The sequence below is a fragment of the Callospermophilus lateralis genome, chromosome 6, assembly GCF_048772815.1.
Source record: "Callospermophilus lateralis isolate mCalLat2 chromosome 6, mCalLat2.hap1, whole genome shotgun sequence".
Classification (NCBI taxonomy): Eukaryota; Metazoa; Chordata; class Mammalia; order Rodentia; family Sciuridae; genus Callospermophilus; species Callospermophilus lateralis.
Genome location: NC_135310.1, coordinates 10,847,153 through 10,870,653, shown reverse-complemented (window position 1 = coordinate 10,870,653; position 23,501 = coordinate 10,847,153). Strand labels below are relative to the sequence as shown.

Sequence of the window (23,501 nt, the reverse complement as noted above, 5' to 3'; positions counted from 1 at the left end):
AAAGGCACCCAGGGGTCTCCATTACTGAACCTATAGAGTATCGCAGAGCAGTTCCAGACATCAGCCAGGCACAGGAACCACCAACCAGGTGGCCCCAGCAGGCCAGAGGGCAGGGGAGCTGAAGGGCTCTATGGAGAACCAGGCACAGAAGCTCTGCATTCAGTTAGTAAGGCTGTAACCAAAAACCCATCCATCTTTGCTGGCAGGTGGCTGACTGAATTTCTATTATTAGTTGACAGGTGATGTCACAAAACCTGTCACGGATCCAACTAGGGAATCCTCAGTGGAAGATAAATGAGAAAGGGGCTGGGGTATAAACAAAGGTGCCCTCTGGTTGACCTCCAGTCACCAGACCTGGGACACATCAGCTGCTGTTCTCCTCACCCTCCTCCCCACGTCCCTCCCACCAGAACTAGGGCACCGGTTCCGTGCTGTGTAAATTATCTTCCCAGCTAGGAGCCTGGCTGTTCTGTGTGAAGCTGTGAATGTACTTAACCTTCAGTAACCTTTCCATTGTTTACTTTAGAGTATACATTTGTAGCTTCTGGCAAAAGGTAGTGATGATGTCCTAGAGAGCTAGACCTGCCTCCTCCTAAAGGCTGCTTTCCCCGCCCCCCCCCCCCAAAGGAAAGGGGAAAACCCTGGCAAGAGAGAATTTTTCCTTTTTTTTTCTTTCTAATTTTATTAGCTGTAAATGTGAGTACTTGTACATAAGGGTCATTCTGTAATCACAGCCTGTGCGCCTGGTTTCAGGAAGGCCGTGGGGAGCCTGCTTGCTTTAAGGAGCAGGCGGTTTCTCATCTGCAGCACTGCCCTCGTATATTTATAAGACTGCCTTACCCCTTTTATTATTATGACCTACCTGCTCAATATGCATATCCTGGTTTTGCCAAAATTTTATTTGTAAGCAGTCATTAATTTTTTTCCTCGAAATGCCTGTGTTAGGGACTGGGGTTGTAACTTGGCGGTCGAGCGTGCACCTAGTGCATGTGAGGGCCTGGGTTCAAGCCTCAGCACCACGTAAAAATAAATAAAATAAATCCCTATGTTAGTAGAGATAGTCTTCCCGCATGTCCGAGAAATCTCGAGTCTCTGTGTGCCAGGCATGCAGGGTGGATGGCACATAGAGCACAGCCTGTGACCAGTCAAACCAAGGGCCAGGCAGTTGTAATCCGGCCAGAAGGTCTGTGCTTAGAGAGAGGCTTTCTAACAAGAAATCATCTACTCGTTCCCATTTCTGCCTCCTTCACAGTGTGCCCTGTAATCTGGGTACTTGTTTCACCTCGGTTTTCTCAGCAGGGACATGTGAATAATGCTAATCATAGTGAGCCCTGAGTATTTCATTGGAAAGGAAGCAGAAACAGTAACAGCAAATGTTCTCCTTTCCAGTCAGCTCCACCCTGCCTGCCCTCGGTTCCAGTTGTGAACGCCCTGATTGTGAACTCCGTGAGGGCAGGGCTGTCGCCTGCCTATCAGTTTGCTACACTCTGTGCCCAGGTGTAGAAGAGACCTGGAGTTCAGTAGGCACCTCACCCATGCCCAGTCAATATGTGGAACCAATATCTGCCGAACATCCAGCATGTTAAGGACCATGATGCCCGATAAAGCTGGAGCCTTTAAAGTAAAATCTCAGAACTTCAGCAGCAACATTAAAGAACTCCAAACCAGAATAACTTGTGCTTTTTGGTGATGAATCTGATTTTATAACTCTAAAAACAACTGAGTTGTTAAGGGCTGTGCTTAGACACCCAGGTGTTGAGAAGGTGTTAAAATAACAGAAGGCTCATTGATACTTTGTATCATTTCTTATTTCTTTTCCTATTAAAAATTTCTCATTCCCCAAGACTCACAACTGTTTTCTAATTTTTTTCTAACACAACACAATAGTGTGCCAATTGTTGTACTAAAAATTTTATCCTGTTTTTCTTTATTTACATTTAGACTAGATAGATAACACTGGAATAAACATTGCTCTGCCTAAAGCCTTCTTTTTATTATTTTCTTGGGATAAATGCTTAGGAAAGCAATTACCCAGTCAAAAGGTATAAATGTTTTATGACTCAAAAATGAAGTATATGCCCACATATTTTACTCAAAAATAATCTTACCAAGGATCAGTATAATTTTCACTATAAACAATGTGAAGCAACTAATTTTACTGACTGTTTTCAGTGGATATTGGTACTGTTTCTTTTTATTGTCCTTTTTTTATTGGTACATTATAACTATACATAATAGGGGATTTGTTGTTACATATCTATACATGGACATTATTGATACTATTTCAATCAATGTGCCTTATTTTAAATTGTTTTTTTTTATGTACATAAAAAGCAAAAACCAGCCACTTGGCAACCTTTGCTTTCTTTCTCCATTTTCCCTTGCCCACCGCCAGCTAACTCAGGATCTTTGCAAGGCCCACAGACCCCCCAGTCAACTGGCAGCAATTCCATGGCAGAGGTTCCAGGAGACCTGAAGCCACCCACCCCAGCCTCCACTCCTCATGGACAGATGACCCCAATGCAAGGTGGAAGGTATGTTCAGAGAACTATGACCCATCCAGAATCAGATTTATCTTTTGATTTTTCAGGAGCAAACTTCACCAAATGAAGAAATAGTATTTCTAGTGAGTTTTTATTTTTTTATTTTATTTATTTATTTTTTTCTAGTGAGTTTTTAGATGTTGATTATTATTAGCTTTTTTCATGTAATTTATTTTGGATGGTTTTTGCATTGGTAAATTTCAAGATTGGTTTATTAATTCCTACTATTATCATTAAGCTTTCACTTTTTGTTTTCTTTCCACTTTTTTTATTGGTACATTATAGTTGTACATAATAGTGGGATTTGTTGTTACATATTCATACATGCACACAATGGCAACATAATTTGGCCAGTATCACTCCCCAGCACTTCACCCCTCCCTGCATACCTCCAAATCCCAGTCTCTCTCCTTTACTGATTTCCCTTTAATTTACATGAGATCCCCTCCAATTTTCTTTTCCTTTTTCCTCTCCAGCTTCTACACATTAGAAAAAAATTTCACCCTTGGCCTTCTAAGTTTGGTTTATTTCACCAGTGGTCTCTAGTTCCATCCATTTTCCTGCAGATGACATAATTTCATTTTTCTTTGTGGTTGAATAAAACTCCATTGTGTACATATACCACATTTTCCCTATCTATTCATCCATTGATGGACACCTAGGCTGGTTCCATAGTTCAGCTATAAACATGGGTATGCATATATCACTGTAGTAAGATGACTTGCACCAACTTGTGAAAGTGTTTCTTTTTCACTACATTGTGAAAGTGTTTCTTTTTCACTACATTTATTATTATTTGTATTTTTGATGGCTGCCATTCTGACTGGTGTGAGATGAAATCTCAGTGTAGTTTTGATTTGCATTTGCCTGTGCCTGATTTTAGCTTTCATTGTTTGCATCTCTTCAGAAGCAGTACAATCAGTGTGCACGACCCTTTCTCCGATGTGAGTGATTCATCATTCCCAAAACGGAACTCCATGACTCCAAACGCCCCATACCAGCAGGGCATGAGCATGCCAGACATGATGGGCAGAATGCCCTATGAACCCAACAAGGACCCCTTTGGTGGAATGAGAAAAGGTACGTGCAGAGGGGCCTCTGCCCATAAGCAGGCCTAAGGACACTCTTCTCACTGCTATTCCATTGCCAACTTACCTGTCCATTCAGAACAGGTGGAAGCGCGTGCTCTCTGGGTTTGGTGGCCCCCAGCTTTCCCACCCTTTTGTTTGTGGGAAACATGTTAAGCATCTTAGTGCCTTATTTTCCTCATCTAGAAATTGGGAAAGTAATAGGACCTGCCTCAGAGGTGTCATGAGGATTAATTGAGTTCCCGCTCGTAAGCCTGTAGAGGAATAAGGGGCGCCTGGTAAGCAAGCACGATCAGTACTACCTAGCAGCAGTGGTGCTGTTCTGTTAGTTTGAGCCAGGCACAGTGCTAGGTGCTAGGTAGGATAAATCATGCATGCCCTACCCTCAAGGAACTGACACTCCTGAGAGCGGGGAGATTAGGCCTCAAATGGCTTATAAGATCATGATTGGTAGAAGAAAGGGGAAAAAAAGAAGAAAGGATAGCAAGAGGTTGGGGCAATGAAAAGGAGGGAAAGCTACTGAGATTGTGTGGTTCTGAGGGCTCTGAGATGTCAGATATCTGAGGACAAGGAAGGAGCCCCCTCAGGGCATTGCTGGGCATATTTGTAGAGGTGGCAGCTGCCTGGGGCGTAGTGAATGTGGGCAGGTTGAGGCATCCAGGTCAGACAGCAACAGGCCCTCCACCTTCATGGCAGATGGGTAGATTTACTTCTTTGCCATGTAAGGGGTGTTCAATGGGGAAGTGACATGACTAGATTTTTTTGGTAAAAGTAAATTATACATAAATAACTGACCATCTCATGGTGCATGTATTGAGAGAAGTGAGTGGAGTCAGAGGTCCGTTGGGAGGGTGGGGTTGAGAGCCAAAGGCTGGTGGCTGGAGGCACTGGGAGAGGAACAGGACAGTGAGAGAAATCCAGCATCACTGTGACTGTGTCCAGGTGGTGAAGAATGGGTGGTGGGTGCAGGGTGTGACTTTGGAATCCTGAGCACAGGGACAGTCTGTAGCTGTGGGACTGAGAGTCAGAGAGCGGGAGGGTTGGGCGAACCCCTTGAGGAGGCCAGGAGTGCTGGGCGGGTTCCTCCCAGGCTACGTCCACATAAAGTCCTGGCTCTCCCCCAGCATGTCAGCCCCAAGCAGAAAACCTGGAAGTTTGCTTTTTGACATCCTTCCAAGTACATCTGGGTCCTGTGAAATTGAGACATGATGCAAACATGAGTGAAAAACATTTCAGAAATAGTGAATGATATTTTTATGGAAGCACTTAACTCTGGGATCTCTTAATAAGGAAATCTGTGCTGTTATATTGTCTAAATAGAGAGAAACATAAACCTTGAAGCTTTATGTTTATGGTTTTCACAAGTATTATGGAAACTGCACTGAATAGGGATCGGGCTGTAAAAAAAAATCTATTTCCTGTGGATTTCTATTTATCTGTTTTAATTTGGGATTAAAGTACAAATTTTTTTAGTATTGAACTAGTGAAAAGGAAAATGAAGAATCCCCAAAATTTAAATATTGGGTATGTACCATTAAACAACTGAGATTTATAATATTTCATGTATGATATTTCAGAAAACATAGAGCAAAGATAATCTCTACTTTTTCCTTTCAAAGGTTTCAGGGCTACTTATTCCAAGTAAACATTTTGCAGACCATACAATAATCTATAGGCTCAGAAATTCAAAAGCTTGGTGCATGTTAAAGGTAGATATGTTTCATAGTGATACAAAAGGCTAGATATAACATTTTGTCAAGTGTTTTTGTGTCCGTATCCCATTTTTAGACTCTGAAAATATGAGAACAATATGGGAAAAAATTAGTATTGCCAGCAGCTGTGGAGGCTGAAGCAAGAGGATTGCAAATTTGAAGCCAGCCTTAGCAAATTACCGAAGCCCTCAGCAAATTATTCAGACCCTGTCTCAGAATTTTAAAAAGTACTAAGGATGGAAAGTGTACCTGGGTTCAATCCCTAGCATCAAAATAATAATAGTAGTAGGAGTGATAGTAGGAGTGACAGTTAATAGTACTCAATAGTATTCAAAATCTGGCCTCAAAATCTACTGTGGACCATTTCACTCTCCTATCTATCTGCTGTTAGCTAAAGTAGTATTTGTCTTGTTCCTTATACCAATAGCTTTTCATGCTATAAAAATGAATTTGGGGGTTGGGGTAGTGATTGTGGGGTTACCTTGCCAGGCACTAGGTAGATATATAATGTGCTTCATCAGCTATGTAGACAACGACTAGAACAATCTTTAGTATATTTCAGCTCACTTGCTGAAATTTTGGTGTCCGTAACCCACTTTCTGACTTTGAAAATATGACAATAATATGGAAAAATTTGTATTTTAATCCCAAATTAAAACAGATAAATAGAAAACCACAGGAAATAGATTTTTTTTACAGCCCGATCCCTATTCAGTGCAGTTTCCATTCTTTACTTGCCTCGTTCTGTGAGGGAACTTGGCAGTGAGCTGACCAGACCACTCTCAGTGGAAAACATGCTCTTTGTCGTGGCTGCCACCCAGAGACAGCTGCCGTGGGAGTTGCCAACCCATGGTGTGGCAGCATGGTGAACCCAAGCGCCAGGCTTTTGCCTTATTCCTGAGGTACCGATCCCGGACAAGTGATCATGGTGTTTGTATGTGGCTTAAGTAGTTATTTTGAGTATCTGTAATATCTGAACACATAGCTCTACTTGCTTTTTGTAACGGAATAGATAGATACACCTAATGCTCTAGAGCTGGAAGGGTTAGTTCCTAATATTTCCTGTTGTGAACAGTGATGCAGTGGCTGTTAATTCCCAGCACTTGTGACAGTGTTTCTGCAAATCTGTCCCTCACTCAGATTGTTCAAAGGACAGGAAGTTTTATTTTGTTTGTTTTGTTTTGTTCCTTGACTAAGTATCTCAGTAATCTATGATACAACAAACCACTCCCAAACTTAGTGGCTTCAGCAGCACCACTTAGCAGTGTCTTCACTGTCTCGTGGCTGTGTTAGGCTGGCTTGCTCTTGGCTCCGTATGTTGTCAGCCAGGACACTGAGGTGGCTACCAGCATCTGACAGCTAGATTGGGAGCTCTGTGAGTGGTGTCTCTTGAGTGGCCAGTCTCTACAGAAGACTCCTGGAGCTTTGGGCTGGGGACTCCTCCATAGGAAATTTTGCCTAACTTCTTGGCTCCCGTGACATGATAGATGGGGCTCAAGAAGATAAGACTCCAAAGGGAGTTTCCAAAAGAACATGTCCCAGTTGCAAGAATTTGCTTGTACCCATTGGCCAGAGCCCCACTGGTCAATACTAATCACGTGATCCAGCTCAAAGTCACTAGGGAGGAGACTTCACAGGCCGAATATCGGCAGATGTGCTTCTTGGGGTTGTGGAAGAGTAGCCTCCCTTAGCAGGTATTGAGAACTCCGGGTACTCCCAGCACGTGTGTAAGAGAGTGGATCCCCCACCCCCACCAGGGGTGATTAATATCAGTCATTCTAATGTTTGCCAGTCAGACTGTGGGGAAAAGGCCTTGTGATCGTTTTGACTTGGATTTCTTTAATTATTAGTGAGCTCCCACATCTTTTCACATGTCACTTGTTGATTGTTCATTTGTTTTTCCTTTTCTTTGAATGGGTTTGTCCAGTTTTGTCTTTTTTCCTATTGGTTTTTAAGAAATTTTTTTGTGTATCTGGGAATTAAGCTATTTAATTTTAATTATGCTACTTGATTTTTTTGTTTTCACATCTACAAAATGGAAAGTAATCTCAAAACTGGTTCTGCCAGGCTTGAGGTGCGACCTTCCGTCAAGTAGGAGGAAGTGCACGAGCGTGAAGGCCTGGGTCCCGAGGCGGCCTCGGGTTCGCCTCAGTGGCGGCCTAACAGATGTCTGAACTCACAGACTTAGTCAGCGTCTGCCTCGCCCAGCATAAAAGCAACCGTCATAGAATGGAGAAAGTATGATGTATCAGTTAAAGTCTGCATTAGAATGTTTAATTTGCCTGAAGGCGCGTTTCTGGACTTGGTCCCATTTCCTCAGCTGAGCCGATGCAGATTTGCACGCAGGGGCTTATTGGCGGGCTACCTCTGTTAGAAATAGCCAGGGCCCAGCCCATCTGGAGCTATTCTTAACTCTGGTGATTTTCTCTGTTCTGATTTTGGAAGAGTCTGTGCATGGGTGTTCATGTCGAGGTCTTCAGGTCTTCTCCCTCACAGTGGAACTCACTGTGTGCACACATTTCATTGTCTTCCTCACCGCTATGCCACGAGATGCTGAGTGGCCTCTTGTATAGATAAGACTTAGACCTCACTGGTACGGACCTGGGCCCCGAGTGGGTTGCTGGTTGCTGCATAACAGGTGAAGGTCCCTCAGGCTGGAGTCAAGGTGTCGCCAGGACTCCCTCTGAGTCAGGCTCTGGGTCCTTTTCAGATTCATTCGGGTTGTTGACAGAATTCAGCTCCTGTGGTTAAAGCCTGGTTGACCACTGGCTTGTTGACTGATCCCTGCCTCCTCTCTTTAAGGCAGTCCTCCCCACAGCAGGGCAGTGGCTTCAGGACAACTGAAGGTCTCAGACTGGCTCCATCTCCAGCCTCTAGCCAGGGACTTGAAGGGCTACCTGGATACTCTCCTTCATGGTTAACTCACAGCTGATTAGTGACTTTAATTACACCTGTGAAATCCCTCTTAGCACCTAATACACCATAATCAGGGGCAGCATAAGCCATGCTGTTCCGAGGCTCCATCATGTTCCAAGCAAGGCAGTCATTTAAGGTACACATTGGGGTGGCAGAGGTGTCTTTGGGGACATCTTAGGGTTCTGCCCTGCCAGGACCCACCTGACTTCAGACCCTGGGCTCTCTCATTAGTATTGTGGTGTGCCATGTGGACATGGGACAGACTCCTAGAAGGAGTTAACTTGCAATTGCCTCATTTTATGCCGTTTTTTCAAATATTGCAGTGCCTGGAAGTAGCGAGCCCTTTATGACGCAAGGCCAGATGCCCAACAGCAGCATGCAGGACGTGTACAGCCAGAGTCCCGCAGGGGCCGTGTCCAACCTGAGCATGGGTCAGCGGCAGCAGTTTCCCTATGGGACCAGTTACGACCGGAGGTGAGTATTTTTCAAAAGGAAGACGAGAAGAATCAGGAGAAATGCTGTTCTAACTTACTCTCCTGAGACCTGGTGCTGAGCCACTGAGGGCAGCACAGTGGCCCTTCCTGTCTGGTTGCCACTGATCTCCAGGTGAGTGTCAGCTGGCTGCCTTCAGGGACAGCCACAGCAGGACCACAAAGAAGGACCTTGTCCCCAGGCAACCAGATGGCTTTGTACTTTTGTAAGCAAATTCATAGCATAAATAAGATATTCGGGGCTGTTCTGGCTGCTGCTAGAGGCTTCTCCTGTGAACTCAAGACCCAAGGCCACTCCTCAGCACACCATGCCACACTGCTGCACCCAGCATATACTTCCCTCTCTGAGGTGGTCACTGTCACCACAGTGAGGTGGCCCGGCTGCAGCAGGTGTGGCTTCTCTGGGAGCTACCAGACTCCTGGATTTCGCAGAACCAGCTCTCTTCTCCCCTCTCTATTTCTTAAGGAATGTCTGAGGGTTGTAGCGTCACACTTCGGGTGTTCTGGAAAGGTCTTCCAGATGTTGCTCCTTCTGATGTTTCCACTCTTCCTTCTAAAAAGAGAGTGCACATTACTCCTTGATACGCAGGCCACGTGGCGGGCCTTCTCAGAACTGTTTGAGTCTCTCTAAAGGAAGCCATCTTGTCACTGAAGTGGCCAGTTAGGCCACAGGACCAGCCCAGAAGGAAGAGAGCCATTGAGATGCCAGAGAGAGGTCATCATAAACTGCCCTACAGCAGTGGCACGGGGGAGCTTTCTTTGTGACGAGACCCCTCCCCTGTGCCCCTGGTTCAGTATGCCCTCCCCTTTGTGGGAGTGTTCGCTCCCTCCCATCCAGGGAAGCACTCAGGCTTTAATGTCATATTTGACCTTCAAAGGAAAAAAAGAGGAGAGACTGGAGAGAAAGAGTGTGAGTGAAGTGCCACTCACAGAGCAGAGCTGGCTCTCAGGCCACTTCCTCCAGGATCTGGGGGTGCATATGCCCAGGGACCACCTGCTAAGATGGCCCCTCTCGCCCTCCACACACGGGGTGCTCTTTAGTTTAATCAGAGGGAGGAAGTTGGGAAGATCACTGTTTTACTAGGTAAGGTTTCTCCCTGACATTTTCTGCACACCGGTTCTTGAGAGTATATAGCTATGTTGTGCCCAAGTAGCATAATACTGTCTCATAGTGGCTGAAGAATTTGTTCTTCTAGTTGTTAACCCTGGCCATATATATATATATATGCCTCAATCAGTTGGCCATTATAATGTTTAGTGTGCCAGATCAGGATTTTGGTTTGAGTTTAAGGCCCAGTTAAAACTGACTGACTGATTTTATTAACAAGATTACAAGAACATTTTCATATATTATTAAAAGATTTCCAGTACATATGCTTTTCTGGTTCAACCACATGAGATTTACTTCATTAAGTTTGCTTTTCTGAAAAATGTTACTTAGATTTTTATCCATGTCAATTGTATTTCTTTATTTCTAGATAATCATAGTAGTTTTAAAAAAAAAATCTGTCTTTTTTTACCTGTTGATATTTAAAAATTTATTTTTTTCTTATTCCTTGATTATGTTAGGAATATATTCAATTTTGTTACTCTCTTTCTTATAAGATTTAATTTATTAATTTAAACCAACTTATTTTTCAAGAGTTCAAATCTGTTGCCCTTGAGAACATACTATTTTTATGGTATTTACAATTTCTCAGTATAGTTGCAGTTGGAAATAAATGTATTACTTATTTCCAGGTTGTGACTTAATAGGAGTACATTTTAGTCATTGTTGTTTTTTTTTCTGTAGACTTTCAGGTCATAGAACTATGAAATTTTGTGACTGTATCAGCATCATTGGAATTAGGTTTGACCTTTAAAAACTTAAACATTTTTATTCATAATGAGAAAGTAAAAAGTAGACCATTTTGCATGTTGGCAGCACTTCTACCAACACTGCTTGAGACCCAGGTTCCTCTGCTTCTTGCTGTCATGGTGCCTCACATGGTGTCCGTGACACTTCCTGGGTGAGCTTTAGTGGGAGGCGGAGCTTCTGCCTCAAAGGCTTGGGCAGGTACTTACAGGTGCTGCCTGTTCAACCGGTATTTCTCTCACACCTATTAGCAACATTGCAAACCAGGAGTTTGGCAGCACTCCCGAAATGGGTGTTCCCATCCTTCTTGCTAAAAGCTACAGCAGCGGCTGCCCAGGAAGGCTGTGGGGAGCAGTGTGTGACAGAGGAACGGCAGCACCACTGGGGGTAGAGTCTCCAAAATGGGCTGTTCATGCTGTGCTCATCCCAAGTCCTTTGTGCATTAAGTTTCCTTTGAATGCCTTGTTCCAGGCATGAACCTTATGGGCAGCAGTATCCAGGCCAAGGTCCTCCGGCAGGACAGCCACCATATGGAGGACACCAGCCTGGCCTGTATCCCCAGCAGCCGGTGAGTTGGCAAGTGGGCGTGGGGCCTTGTGTTCTCTGTTCCTCTCTGAGAATCTGAAACTCAACTTGTGTTACTTCTGAAGATTTTTAGGAATTATAACCAAAATTATTAGCATTTATTGAACATTTAGGATGTATTTAATACTAAAAAGTACTTCTGGGATTTGAGAGTCAGTAATTAAACCATAGCTCTTATTATATAATATTATGAAATAAATATAACATGTTAAATGAAGTTAAATACATTAATTCTTACAAATGATGACAAGACCAATGGAGAGTGAGGTGTGTTGTGAAGAGGTTCCATAGTGTACAGTTGGCTTCTTGTCTGTGGGTTCCAAATCCATGGATTCAGCCAGCCACAGACCAAAAATGTTTGAAAGTATCTTTAAAAAAATTGTATCTGTACAGAACATGTACATGCTTCTTTGTCATTATTCCCCAAACAATAGAGATAGCAATTTATAAAGCATTCATTAACATTGTATAGGTATTAGAAATAATCTAAAGATGAATTAAAGTATACAGGAGGCAGTACATAGGTTATTTGCAAAGACTGCACCATATTCAGACTTGAGCGTTCTTGGATTTTGGTGTCCACAGGGGTCATGGAACCAATCCCCTGCAGATACCATGGGACAACTGTATTGTGTCAAAAGCTGTTGTAAAACAGAAATTTGTCAGTGTTTTGAAGAATATATAGAAAAGGCAACTCAAAATGTTATATAGTAAAAGTTAATTTGTCTTTAAAAAACTACAATATTAATGCCCCATAATCAAGTTGGCGTTGGCCATTGCTGTTTAGCTGTGCAAACCCCATGCAGCTGTCAGAGTTGATGCTAAGGCTTGGGCCTCTGGGTGGCTTTTCAAAAACATAGGACCTCGCTATTTCTAAACAACCTTTCAGATGGAAGACCTCTTGCAAAATAGAGGATTTTTTTTTTAAATTTTTATCACAAAGCAGCTTTTAAACATTAAGGGTTTTTTTTAGAGAGAAATATGTAATAATAATAGTATATATATGTGTGTGTATTTTATATATGCGCACACACACACACACACACATACATACAGTGACTTGTATTATTGAGCCATCTGATCTTAAACAGTTTTCAGGTAAAACAAGTACTAATTAAAATCTCCGCATCTCACTCCCTCCCAACCAGAGATTCCCACCCATCCTGACTAGCACTGGTCCCCAGAGTTCCCAGCTTAGTGACAGGTACTGCTGGGGCTGGACACTGGGTGACATGATGTCACAGCCTGGGGAGCTGAATCCTGTCTGGAGAATTTTCTGTAAGACATCCCTTTGGCCCTGGAACTTCTGGTGGCCCTGGGCTCCTCAGTGCTCTCCTGTGGGCCAGCCTTTTGTTTCTCAGTGTGGCTTCAAGCCCCACCCAGCACCCGCCTGTGTGCTGAGGCTGCACTGTCACCATGCTTCAAGGAGAGGAGGCTTTTGTTTCTGCCACAGAAAATTTCCAACATGTAAAAACAAACTTTGGAAACCCTCTTTGGAGTGTGTGACACAAGGTATTATGTGACATGGAAACAGTCCCAAATTGTTAGTTCTCGTTATGTAGGAGCTTCCCATGTTCATCTTGAAATGAACATTACCACCAGGTAATAACTATTTTGCATAATTTGAGCTTGGGTGATTACACCTGTAAGAGCACACCAGCATGATTTGATTTTATATGAATTTCAGAATTATAAACGCCACATGGATGGCATGTACGGGCCTCCAGCCAAGCGCCACGAGGGAGACATGTATAACATGCAGTATGGCAACCAGCAGCAAGAGATGTACAACCAGTTTGGAAGTTCTTACTCTGGCCCGGACCGGAGGCCCCTTCAGGGCCAGTATCCATACCCCTACAACAGAGAGAGAATGCAGGGCCCAGGCCAGATGCAGCCCCACGGAATCCCGCCTCAGATGCTGGGCGGCCCCATGCAGGCATCCTCCGGTGAAGGGCCTCAGCAGAACATGTGGGCAGCGCGTAACGATATGCCTTACCCCTACCCAAACAGGCAGGGCCCCGGCGGCCCTGCACAGGCTCCCCCTTATCCAGGCATGAGCCGCACGGATGACTTGATGGTACCTGATCAGAGGATAAATCACGAGAGCCAGTGGCCTTCTCACGTCAGCCAACGCCAGCCTTATATGTCATCTTCGGCCTCCATGCAGCCCATCACGCGCCCACCTCAGTCATCCTACCAGACACCACCGTCACTGCCAAACCATATCTCCAGGGCACCCAGCCCGGCTTCCTTCCAGCGCTCCCTGGAGAATCGCATGTCTCCAAGCAAGTCTCCCTTTCTGCCCACCATGAAGATGCAAAAGGTCATGCCTACAGTCCCCACGTCCCAGGTCACTGGGCCAGCCCCCCAGCCACCCCCAATCAGAAGGGAGATCACCTTTCCTCCTGGCTCAGTGGAAGCATCACAACCAGTCCTGAAGCAAAGGCGAAAGATTACCTCAAAAGATATTGGTAAGAATTACAGAGATTTGTTCTGGAAATGAATTTCAGTTGAAGTCTAGAATTTTATTTTTTTTCCACATTGTTTTTATGAGGGCATTATAGTTGAACGTAATGATGGGATTATTGCTACATATTCATATATGCACTCAATATAACCATATAATTTGGCCTAGAATTTTAATTTTAGTTGATGTAATTTTTGTTGATATTAGTAATATAAGTTTTTTTTTAAATATTTATTTTTTTGTTTTAGGTGGACACAGTATCTTTATTATTTATTTTTATGTGGTGCTGAGGATCGAACCCAGTGCCTCGCACATGCCAGGCCAGCGCACTACGACTTGAGCCACAATCCCCAGCCCCGTAAGATAAGTTCTTATGAGTGCAAATTATCAGAATGCTTTTTATATAAGAGCAATAGTTGGAAACCATCCAAATTAAGACGGTGCTGGAGAAGAACTTGAGTTGATGTGGTATTTTTAGGTGTGAATGTTGTGTGGAGATTAGAGCTTCAAATAGGAGGTCAGGGGCTGAAGTTGTGGCTCAGTGGCAGAGTGCGTGCCTTGCACATGTGAGCAAGGCACTGGGTTCGATCCTCAGCACCACATAAAAATAAACCTTAAAAAATAAAGATTTTTATAAAAATAATATTTATTTATTTATAAATAAATTTATTTATAAATAAATACATAAATAAGAGGTCAGGGAATCCTCAGTAATTCTATACTGTGTTTCAGGCTTAACGATTTGACATTAACCAAGCCACTTAATCCCTACATCATGTGCTAACAAACCCACTGTGAGGTCATGGAAATGCTAAGGGTGACCTTGAGATTTTGAAGGCATGCCACTCTGATTTGGTAACAACACTGTGAATTGCCATGGGAAAAAGCGGAGATTTGGCCGTCATCTGTAGATACGGTACCTGGAGCCGGCTGCTGTGTGCTCCGTGGACTTGACGTAATCTGCCCAGCACTGGCAGATGTGGCCCAGGGAGCTACTTCAGTTGAAGCTGATGTCACTTGTTCAGCCTTCAAGAGAGTGTAAATGCTCATTAGAGATCTGGAATGTCTGGGAGTACACAGTTTTTCTGCATTTATTTAACACAAGGGAAATAATAGATGTTGGTTGTATAAGAAAAAAATTTCAGAATCACTTGACTTAAATTATTTGTAGCAATTAGAAAATTGAAGATTCTAAATTAATGCATTAAAGATGTTTTTAGTCATTGGACATAAAGAAGATATATATGTAGAGAGTAAAAAGTAAGGCATTTTGATATCTGAGGGCATCACATGGGGAGAGAAAATACAGACACTTTCATACCATTTTTATATAGAAATATATATAAAAACAATGTGTGCATATGTATGTTTAAATAAATATTTATTATTGTTTAACAATTCTTAGTATATGTTATATAAGTACTTGTCTGAAGCCTAGGGAAAAATGTTCTTTTTTTTTTTTTTTTTAATGATAACAGGGATTGAACCCAGGGGTGCTATACCAGCTATATCCCCTGTCCTGGTGGTTTGTTGGTTTGTTGGTTTGTTTTTGGTTGCGGGGGTTTGTGTTTTTGTGGGTTTTTTTTTGTTTTGTTTTTGTTTTTGTTTTATGTGTGTGTGTGTGTGTGTGTGTGTGTGAGAGAGAGAGAGACAGACAGACAGACAGACAGACATGGTCTTGCTGAGTTGCTTAGGGCCTTGCTAAGTGGCTGAGGCTATCCTTAGAACTCATGATTCTCCTGTCTCAGTCTCCTGAGTTGCTTGTTCCTTATTAAGAAAAAAAAAAAGTTTGACTTTTCTAATGTAAAAGTTTATATGACTATTTATCTTAGAAAGTTTGAAAAATAGAATTAAAATAAAGGAGGAGGGTTGGGGTTGTAGCTCAGTGGTAGTAGAGCTCTTGCCTAGCACATGTGAGGCACTGGGTTCACTCTTCGGCACTGCATAAAAATAAAGGTATTTTGTCCATCTACAGCTTAAAACATTTTTTTAAATAAAATAAAGGAGGAACAAGTTCAGGGCCCTCCCCCATGACACAGTACTATGGGTGCCCAGAAACCCCCTCCTACCCTCCTAGCTGTGGCTCAGGCATATCAGGTAGAACAGGTCTCCTCCTCAGTCCTGGTCTCCCACCATGCTCTCCTGCAGGGCCTCCTGAACAGCTCCCATTGAAAAGTAATGGGTACATTCTCCAGCCCCATCATAGGCAAATCTTATAATTCTTTATCTAATCACTTTATTTCTTCAGGAACAGGAATAAGGAAAACAAGAAAAAATACAGCCCTTTTATTTCCCATTCCTTGGTTCAGACCACACTCTGAAATCTAACCATCAAAGTGCTGATATTTGTCAGCAGCATGTTCTTGAGCAGGAGCTCAAAAATAGAAGAAGACAGCATGGGGAAATCAAGACTTTGTATCTGAGGATGTGCTATTTGGGATTTAAATTTTCCTTTTGTGTTCTGCATACTTACCAGCCTTCCAGAGACATTTGTGAGTGAAGAATGCAAAAGAAGACAGGAGCAATTCCGGGCCCATTCTTACTAGAAACCAATGCATCCTTACAGACTGTTAGGTGGTAAAATGCCCGAGATGAGAAAGGACCCTATGCCTAGCCCAGCCATCTCGGCTAGCAGTGGTCCGTGTTTCACTAGCAAAACAACAAAAAGATCTTAGACAACAGACGTTTCTTAGCACAACCTGTCACCTCCATTTCAACTTAGAAGAGGGGCATGTTCAGCTCTCAGAGCATCTGTTTAACCCGGTGCTCCACTTGTTTCCTCTCATTCTTTTGTTACTTTCTGCCCTTTCATTCCTAGAGTTCATTTTACTGATATCCTTGTTCTTTCCTGTTTTCAGTTACCCCTGAGGCATGGCGTGTGATGATGTCCCTTAAATCAGGGCTTTTGGCTGAAAGTACTTGGGCTCTGGACACTATCAACATCCTTCTCTATGATGACAGCACGGTTGCTACTTTCAATCTCTCCCAGGTGAGCAAGCTGGCACCAGTCCAGTCAGTGGCCAGATTAGAGTGTTAGGAAATGAAGTCCCGTCATGCAACACACCTGATCTGATGCCCAGGTTGATTGGTAGTGATCAGCTAACCTCTCTAATCATTGTAGTCATAAATCGACATTGATCAATATGTAGCTGCCTGAGAATGTGATCTGCAGTGATACTCATTTCAGTCAAGAGTGAATCAATCAGGGTTGGAAATGTGGTTAGTTCCAATGGTACATTGCCCTACTTTTCAGGGGGATGTGATGTCTTTCAGTTAATTAAAAACAAATAGGGGCTGAGATTGTGGCTCAGTAGTAGAGCGCTTGCCTAGGGGGCCCTGGATTCAATTCTCAGCACCAAACATATGTAAATGAATAAAATAAAGGCTCATCAAAGCATATATAACAACAAATGGTATGTTACAGAAAATGTATGAAGTATATAGAAGTAGAGAGGAGGTCAGTGAACCCCACCACCCCACCCTACATCCAGCTGGAAATGTCATGGTCTTGTGTCCAAACCTCTGTCTAGGTCTACGCCTTTATTCTGCCTCTTCCCAGGTTATTCTGAAGCAGTCATTTCACCTTTAAGAATGAGCCTCGCCAGCCGGCGCGCTGCTGGAAGCTGGGCAGGAGGCAGCTGGATGGGGGGAGCTGAGGATGGGCCCTTCTCCCTGGAGCACATGAGCAATGCTCTGCTTTCTGTTAAAAACAGAGCACTTTCCTTGCTTCCACTGAAATAAGACCATCCTCTCCCACCTCCCCTTTCTTCTTTCATATATTCCTCAGTGTAATGTGGCCCAGAAGGGTGATTTTCAGTTGATAGAAAGCAGATTAATAAGGTCTTAAATGTCACACAAAGTCTCTTTTAAAAGAAAATAAATATTTTAAAATGTATCTGGCCTTCACTAGAGTAATTAACTTTCATCCTTATAATAGATGAACTGTGCTGGTCACATGTTCTCACACTCAGGGTCACTTTCTTAACTTCCCCCTTTCCCCAGGGGAAAAGTAAGCTTCAGTTATCCAGGCTCCTACCTCGAAATGGTTTCTTTGGGACCCTGAAAGCAAGTACTGTGCCAGAGTCGGTGCTTCTCACCACTTTCCAAAAGACACTGCCGGCAAACAGGACAGTGTGGTGATGCTGGTGTCTGTCATGAGAAAGCCCTTTTTATGACCTATTTCTTGGAGGGCCCTCGTGTGGCAGGGCTGGCAGTGGGGTCCCGGAGTCTCTGGGTTTGCCCTCCATGGTTCAGGGGCTCACAGGAATTGCAGCTTGCTCTCGCAATTAGTGACTCTCTCCTAGTGGCTTTTGTCTTTCAGCTTGAGCTGTGACTAACTGAAATGTAAAATTGCATTTTATGAAACATTTTAATTCATTTATCAATGACTAAATTGATTTGTTTCTAATTTTCAGTGTTTATGAGCTACTACATAGTTGAAATTATCTTCTCTAAAGGATATATAGTGAATATAAATTACGGTAACCTATGGCACCTGAGACAAAAATAGCCATAAAAACCTAAGAATAATAACCATAAAAATCCCAGCAAGCAAGTCTCAGATAAATAATAGAAGAGAACGAGTCACTTTGGGTGAAAGAGTCTATAAAATCCTCATTCCTACTCTTCTAATAATGAGTGTGCTGTATCTAAACCAGGTGGATAAAGAAGAGCTCATTGATGACATTAGCAATGTGGAGCAAGAAGTGAGGTTCAGGTTGGGGGGAGTTGAAAGTCAGCAGCAACGGGAGGCGTGCCTGTGTTGGCTGAGTTCATGATGTGGGGTTTGGGAAGTTCACCCAGCACCCATGTGGTCCAACCCAGCCAGAAAGGTGGTCCCAGGGTTTCACCCCTCCAGTCACAGCTGATGTCATGACTGTATCTCTTCTCTCTCCTCTCCTCTAGTTGTCTGGATTTCTTGAACTTTTAGTAGAATACTTTAGAAAATGCCTGATTGACATTTTTGGAATTCTCATGGAGTATGAAGTGGGAGACCCCAGCCAGAAAGCACTCGGTCACAGTGCAGTAAAGGGAGAGGACAGCCAGTCCCTGGCAGAAGATTCTGGGAAAGAGGAAGAAGACACTGAGGGTCTCGAGGAGGAGGAGGACGAGGAGGAAGAGGAGGAAGACATCGAAAAGGTGGAGTCGGAGGCAAAGAGCAGTGCCACCCTCGCTGCCCCAGACACCACTACAGCCCCCAAAGAGAAGCCCAGACAGGCCAGTAAGTTTGACAAGCTGCCCATAAAGATTGTCAAGAAGAACAACCTGTTTGTGGTGGACCGCTCTGACCGGCTGGGCCGCGTGCAGGAGTTCAGCAGCGGGCTTCTGCACTGGCAGCTGGGGGGCGGTGACACCACGGAGCACATCCAGACCCACTTTGAGAGTAAGATGGAGATTCCTCCTCGCAGGCGCCCACCTCCCCCTTTAAGCTCCACAGGTAGAAAGAAAGAGCCAGAAGGCAAAGGTGATTCTGAAGAGCAGCCAGAGAAAAGCATCATAGCCACCATCGATGATGTCCTGTCTGCTCGGCCGGGGGCCTTGCCTGAAGAAGCAAACCCTGGACCCCAGACCGAAAGCAGCAAGTTTCCCTTTGGTATTCAGCAGGCCAAAAGCCACCGGAACATCAGGCTGCTGGAAGATGAGCCCAGGAGCCGGGATGAGACCCCGCTGTGCACCATCGCACACTGGCAAGACTCGCTGGCCAGGCGCTGCATCTGCGTGTCCAACATCGTGCGCAGCTTGTCTTTCGTGCCTGGCAACGACGCTGAGATGTCCAAACATCCGGGCTTGGTGCTGATCCTGGGGAAGCTGATTCTTCTTCACCACGAGCATCCAGAGAGAAAACGAGCCCCGCAGACCTACGAGAAGGAGGAGGACGAGGACAAGGGGGTGGCCTGCAGCAAAGATGAGTGGTGGTGGGACTGCCTGGAGGTCTTGCGGGACAACACACTGGTCACATTGGCCAACATCTCGGGGCAGCTAGACTTGTCCGCTTACACGGAAAGCATCTGCTTGCCGATCCTGGATGGCTTGCTGCACTGGATGGTGTGCCCATCCGCAGAGGCGCAAGACCCCTTTCCCACAGTGGGACCCAACTCGGTCCTGTCGCCTCAAAGACTTGTGCTGGAGACCCTCTGTAAGCTCAGCATCCAGGACAATAACGTGGACCTCATCTTGGCCACGCCTCCATTTAGTCGTCAGGAGAAATTCTATGCTACGTTAGTTAGGTACGTTGGGGATCGCAAAAACCCAGTCTGTCGAGAAATGTCCATGGCGCTTTTATCGAACCTTGCCCAGGGGGATGCGCTAGCAGCAAGGGCAATAGCTGTGCAGAAGGGAAGCATTGGGAACTTGATAAGCTTCCTGGAGGACGGGGTCACGATGGCGCAGTACCAGCAGAGCCAGCATAACCTCATACACATGCAGCCCCCACCTCTGGAACCACCTAGCGTAGACATGATGTGCAGGGCGGCCAAGGCTTTACTGGCCATGGCCAGAGTGGACGAGAACCGCTCGGAATTCCTTTTGCACGAGGGTCGGTTGCTGGATATCTCGATATCAGCTGTCCTGAACTCTCTGGTTGCATCTGTCATCTGTGATGTACTATTTCAGATTGGGCAGTTATGACATAGTGAGAAGGCAAGCATGTGTGAGTGAAGATTAGAGCGTCACATATAACTGGCTGTTTTCTGTTCTTGTTTATCCAGCGTAGGAAGAAGGAAAAGAAAATCTTTGCTCCTCTGCCCCGTTCACTATTTACCAATTGGGAATTAAATAATTAATTTGAACAGTTATAAAATTAATATTTGCTGTCTGTGTGTATAAGTACATCCTTTGGGGTTTTTTATTTCTTTTTCTTTTTTTTTTTTTTTTTAACCAAAGTTGCTGTCTAGTGCATTCAAAGGTCACATTTTGTTTTTCACAGATTCTCTCTTTAATGTTCTTTTTTCCATGTTGTATTGCATTTTTGGGGAAGCAAATTGACTTTAAAGAAAAAAGTTTTGGCAAAAGATGCTAAGATGGGAAAATTTCACCACACTGAGTCAAAAAGGTGAAAAATTATTAGTTTCCTATGTATTTTATTCTTCAGAGAATGTTAAAAAAAAAAAAAGTTGCATCCCATCACCTAAAGCTCTGTGCAATAGAAACTTCTAGAGATATAGGTATAGGGGCTCAAGGAGGTGTGTCAGTCAGTAGTCAGAATTATGAATGATACTGGTTTCTCCCCAGGAAGATGGTTACATTAGGCTAGGAGCAAAAACAATGTCATTTAAGTTAGGATTGAAAATACATACCTGATAGCGATCAATGAAAATTGCTTCCTCACCACTACCGCCATGTCTGCTGTCTGTCGTTTGGCCCCCCACATGACAGTTCTTCACAATTCCTTTAATCATTTTTTAAATATTTTTTTTTTACTGCCTATGGGCTGTGATGTATATAGAAGTTGTACATTAAACATACCCTCACTTTTTTTTCTTTTCTTTTTTTTTTTTTTTTTTTGTTGTTTTTTAGTACAAAGTTTTTAGTTTCTTTTTCATGATGTGGTAACTACGAAGTGATAGTAGATTTAAATAATTTTTTATTTTTATTTTATATATTTTTTCATTAGGGCCATATCTCCAAAAATAAAAAAGAAAAAACACAAAAAACAAAAACAAACAAAAAAAACAAAAAAAAAGAGGGTAATGTACAAGTTTCTGTATGTATAAAGCCATGCTCTGTTTCGAGAGAGCAGCTGATCACAATTTGCTTCATGAATCAAGGTGTGGAAATGGTTGCATATGGATTGATTTAGAAATGGTTACCAGTACAGACAAAAGAAAAAATACAATTAAAAGGAAGAAACACAACTTCAAAGATTTTTCAGTGATGAGAATCCACATTTGTATTTCAAGATAATGTAGTTAAAAAAAAAAAAAAAGAAAAAAACTTGATGTAAATTCCTCCTTTTCCTCTGGCTTAATGAATATCATTTATTCAGTATAAAATCTTTATATGTTCCACATGTTAAGAATAAATGTACATTAAATCTTGTTAAGCACTGTGATGGGTGTTCTTGAATACTGTTCTAGTTTCCTTAAAGTGGCTTCATAGTGACGAGTTATTTACAAGAAATAGGAGAAATACAGCAGCATCCTCAAATTACAAAGCCCTGAGGTCTGAAGGCACCTTTCGAGGGTTACCTACTCTAGAGTGGGGAGCAACACTTCGATTTTCTCAAATTATTTAGCTAATTAGTCTTTCTTTGAAGCAATTAACTCTGACATTGAGGTATGATCATTTTCAATGTAGATGGGAAGTGGCCGCCAACCCACTGGAGGTGAGAGCTCCGAAGCTGACTAGCCTGAAATGTAACACTCTGCCTTTCTCTAGTCCATCGTAATTTTAATCAAAGTTCAGTCTATCCCATGTTTCTTCTGTGTGCCTCAAAGTTATTTTGCATTTAGTTTACTCCACCGTGTATAATATTTATATTGTGCAATGTTAAAAAGAATATGTTATATTGTATGTGGTGTACATAGTGCAAAGTGATTACTTCTATTTCAGGGCATATTATTATTCTCATAGTCCTTCCTACCTGGTGCAGAGTAGCTCTTTAATACTCGTCAGTTCTGATTTAAACTTTTTCTCCAGGGGTCGTTGACTGTTATTGTATAACCATCAATTTCTCTGAAACTACTACAGAGTCATCCTGTTAGTGGACCCTGCTTCTTCTGGCTCTACCTCGCACCCCTCTTCTAGTCACAGTGTACTCCACACTCCCAGTCCCTGACACATCTGCCTTCCTGGTTCACGTTACCCACAGTAACATATGGGAGAGTTAGACAGGAGCACGCAGTCAGAATCAGTGTAAGACATGACTCTGTAGTCACGAGGAAAAAAAAATAAGAATTTTTTCCTGCAAGCAGTCTCATCTGTCAACTCCCACATTACTTAGTCAAACAGTCTTCTTACATAACAATGCAGCCAAATATATGTTGAATTAAAAACCCATTTATAATTCTACTTTAAATACAGCTGCTTGCTAAAAACAGATTTTAATGCTCTAAGCTTAAAACATGAAGATTTGTAAGATGGAATTCAATATGATTCTAATTTGTCTCTCATAGTGTATGAATAAAAGGTGTATTTCGTGAACTCTGAGTTATCTAATGTCCCAATTCTCTAGTCAATCAGAAGAGTAAAATCATAGACTATGAATGTCATGCTTTGAGTTGTAGCCAGTGCCCAGAGTCCGACCATTGAGCAGCTCGTGGGCACAGGCCAACATGCAGCGCAGTCTCTAGGCTCCTTCAGGAAGATTCTAGCATCCTTTCTCCACTCTCACCCCAGAATCAAGACTCACAGAAGCCCATGAAGAATTGCAGCCTGCTTGAGATCATCTTGCCTATAAACTGAGTTATTGCTTTGTCCTAAAAATTAGTTGTTGGTTTTTTTTTTCTATGAGGCTTTTCAGAAACTTACAGGATGCCCATACTTTAAATGTGTACCAAAAAAAAAAAAAAAAAAAGATAAAAATAAAGGTGCAAAGAAAGTTTAGTATTTTGGAATGGTGCTATAAAGTTGAATCTGTTGGTATTTGAGTGAATTTTTTTAATGTCACATAAATGATACTATGGGGTGGCATCTGCTCAGAAATAGCTACTTGGAGTGTTTGGTTTGAGAAGGAAGCAGAATCGGTTTTTACTGATCAGTGTGGCTTGTTTGAAGATTGTTAAACTTTAAAAATCGTAGTGGAGAATGCTTTTTTCCTAGTGGAGGGGGGCAGTTTACACAGCATAAACTCTGCTGCTCTAATACAAGGCATGCTGCTTCCACTGCGAAAGCCTTCCTTTCCAAA

At 43.0% G+C, this 23,501-nt stretch overlaps 1 protein-coding gene across 3 annotated transcripts in view; it reads left to right on the top strand.

The window, feature by feature from the left end:
• Arid1b (AT-rich interaction domain 1B) overlaps positions 1–23,200 on the top strand; it is a 402,089-nt gene extending 378,889 nt beyond the window's left edge. For 2 of the 3 annotated variants that reach the window (XM_076858093.2, XM_076858092.2), the window contains exons 14-20: positions 2,396–2,534; positions 3,451–3,623; positions 8,583–8,733; positions 11,077–11,173; positions 12,878–13,661; positions 16,516–16,646; positions 18,563–23,200. In XM_076858093.2, the coding sequence (XP_076714208.2) occupies positions 2,396–2,534; positions 3,451–3,623; positions 8,583–8,733; positions 11,077–11,173; positions 12,878–13,661; positions 16,516–16,646; positions 18,563–20,284 (3,197 nt within the window). In that variant the 3' untranslated portion in view covers positions 20,285–23,200. The remainder of the gene's footprint in view (positions 1–2,395; positions 2,535–3,450; positions 3,624–8,582; positions 8,734–11,076; positions 11,174–12,877; positions 13,662–16,515; positions 16,647–18,562) is intronic. The other variant, XM_076858094.2, reaches the window with a different exon arrangement.
• The last annotated feature ends 301 nt before the right edge of the window (positions 23,201–23,501 follow it).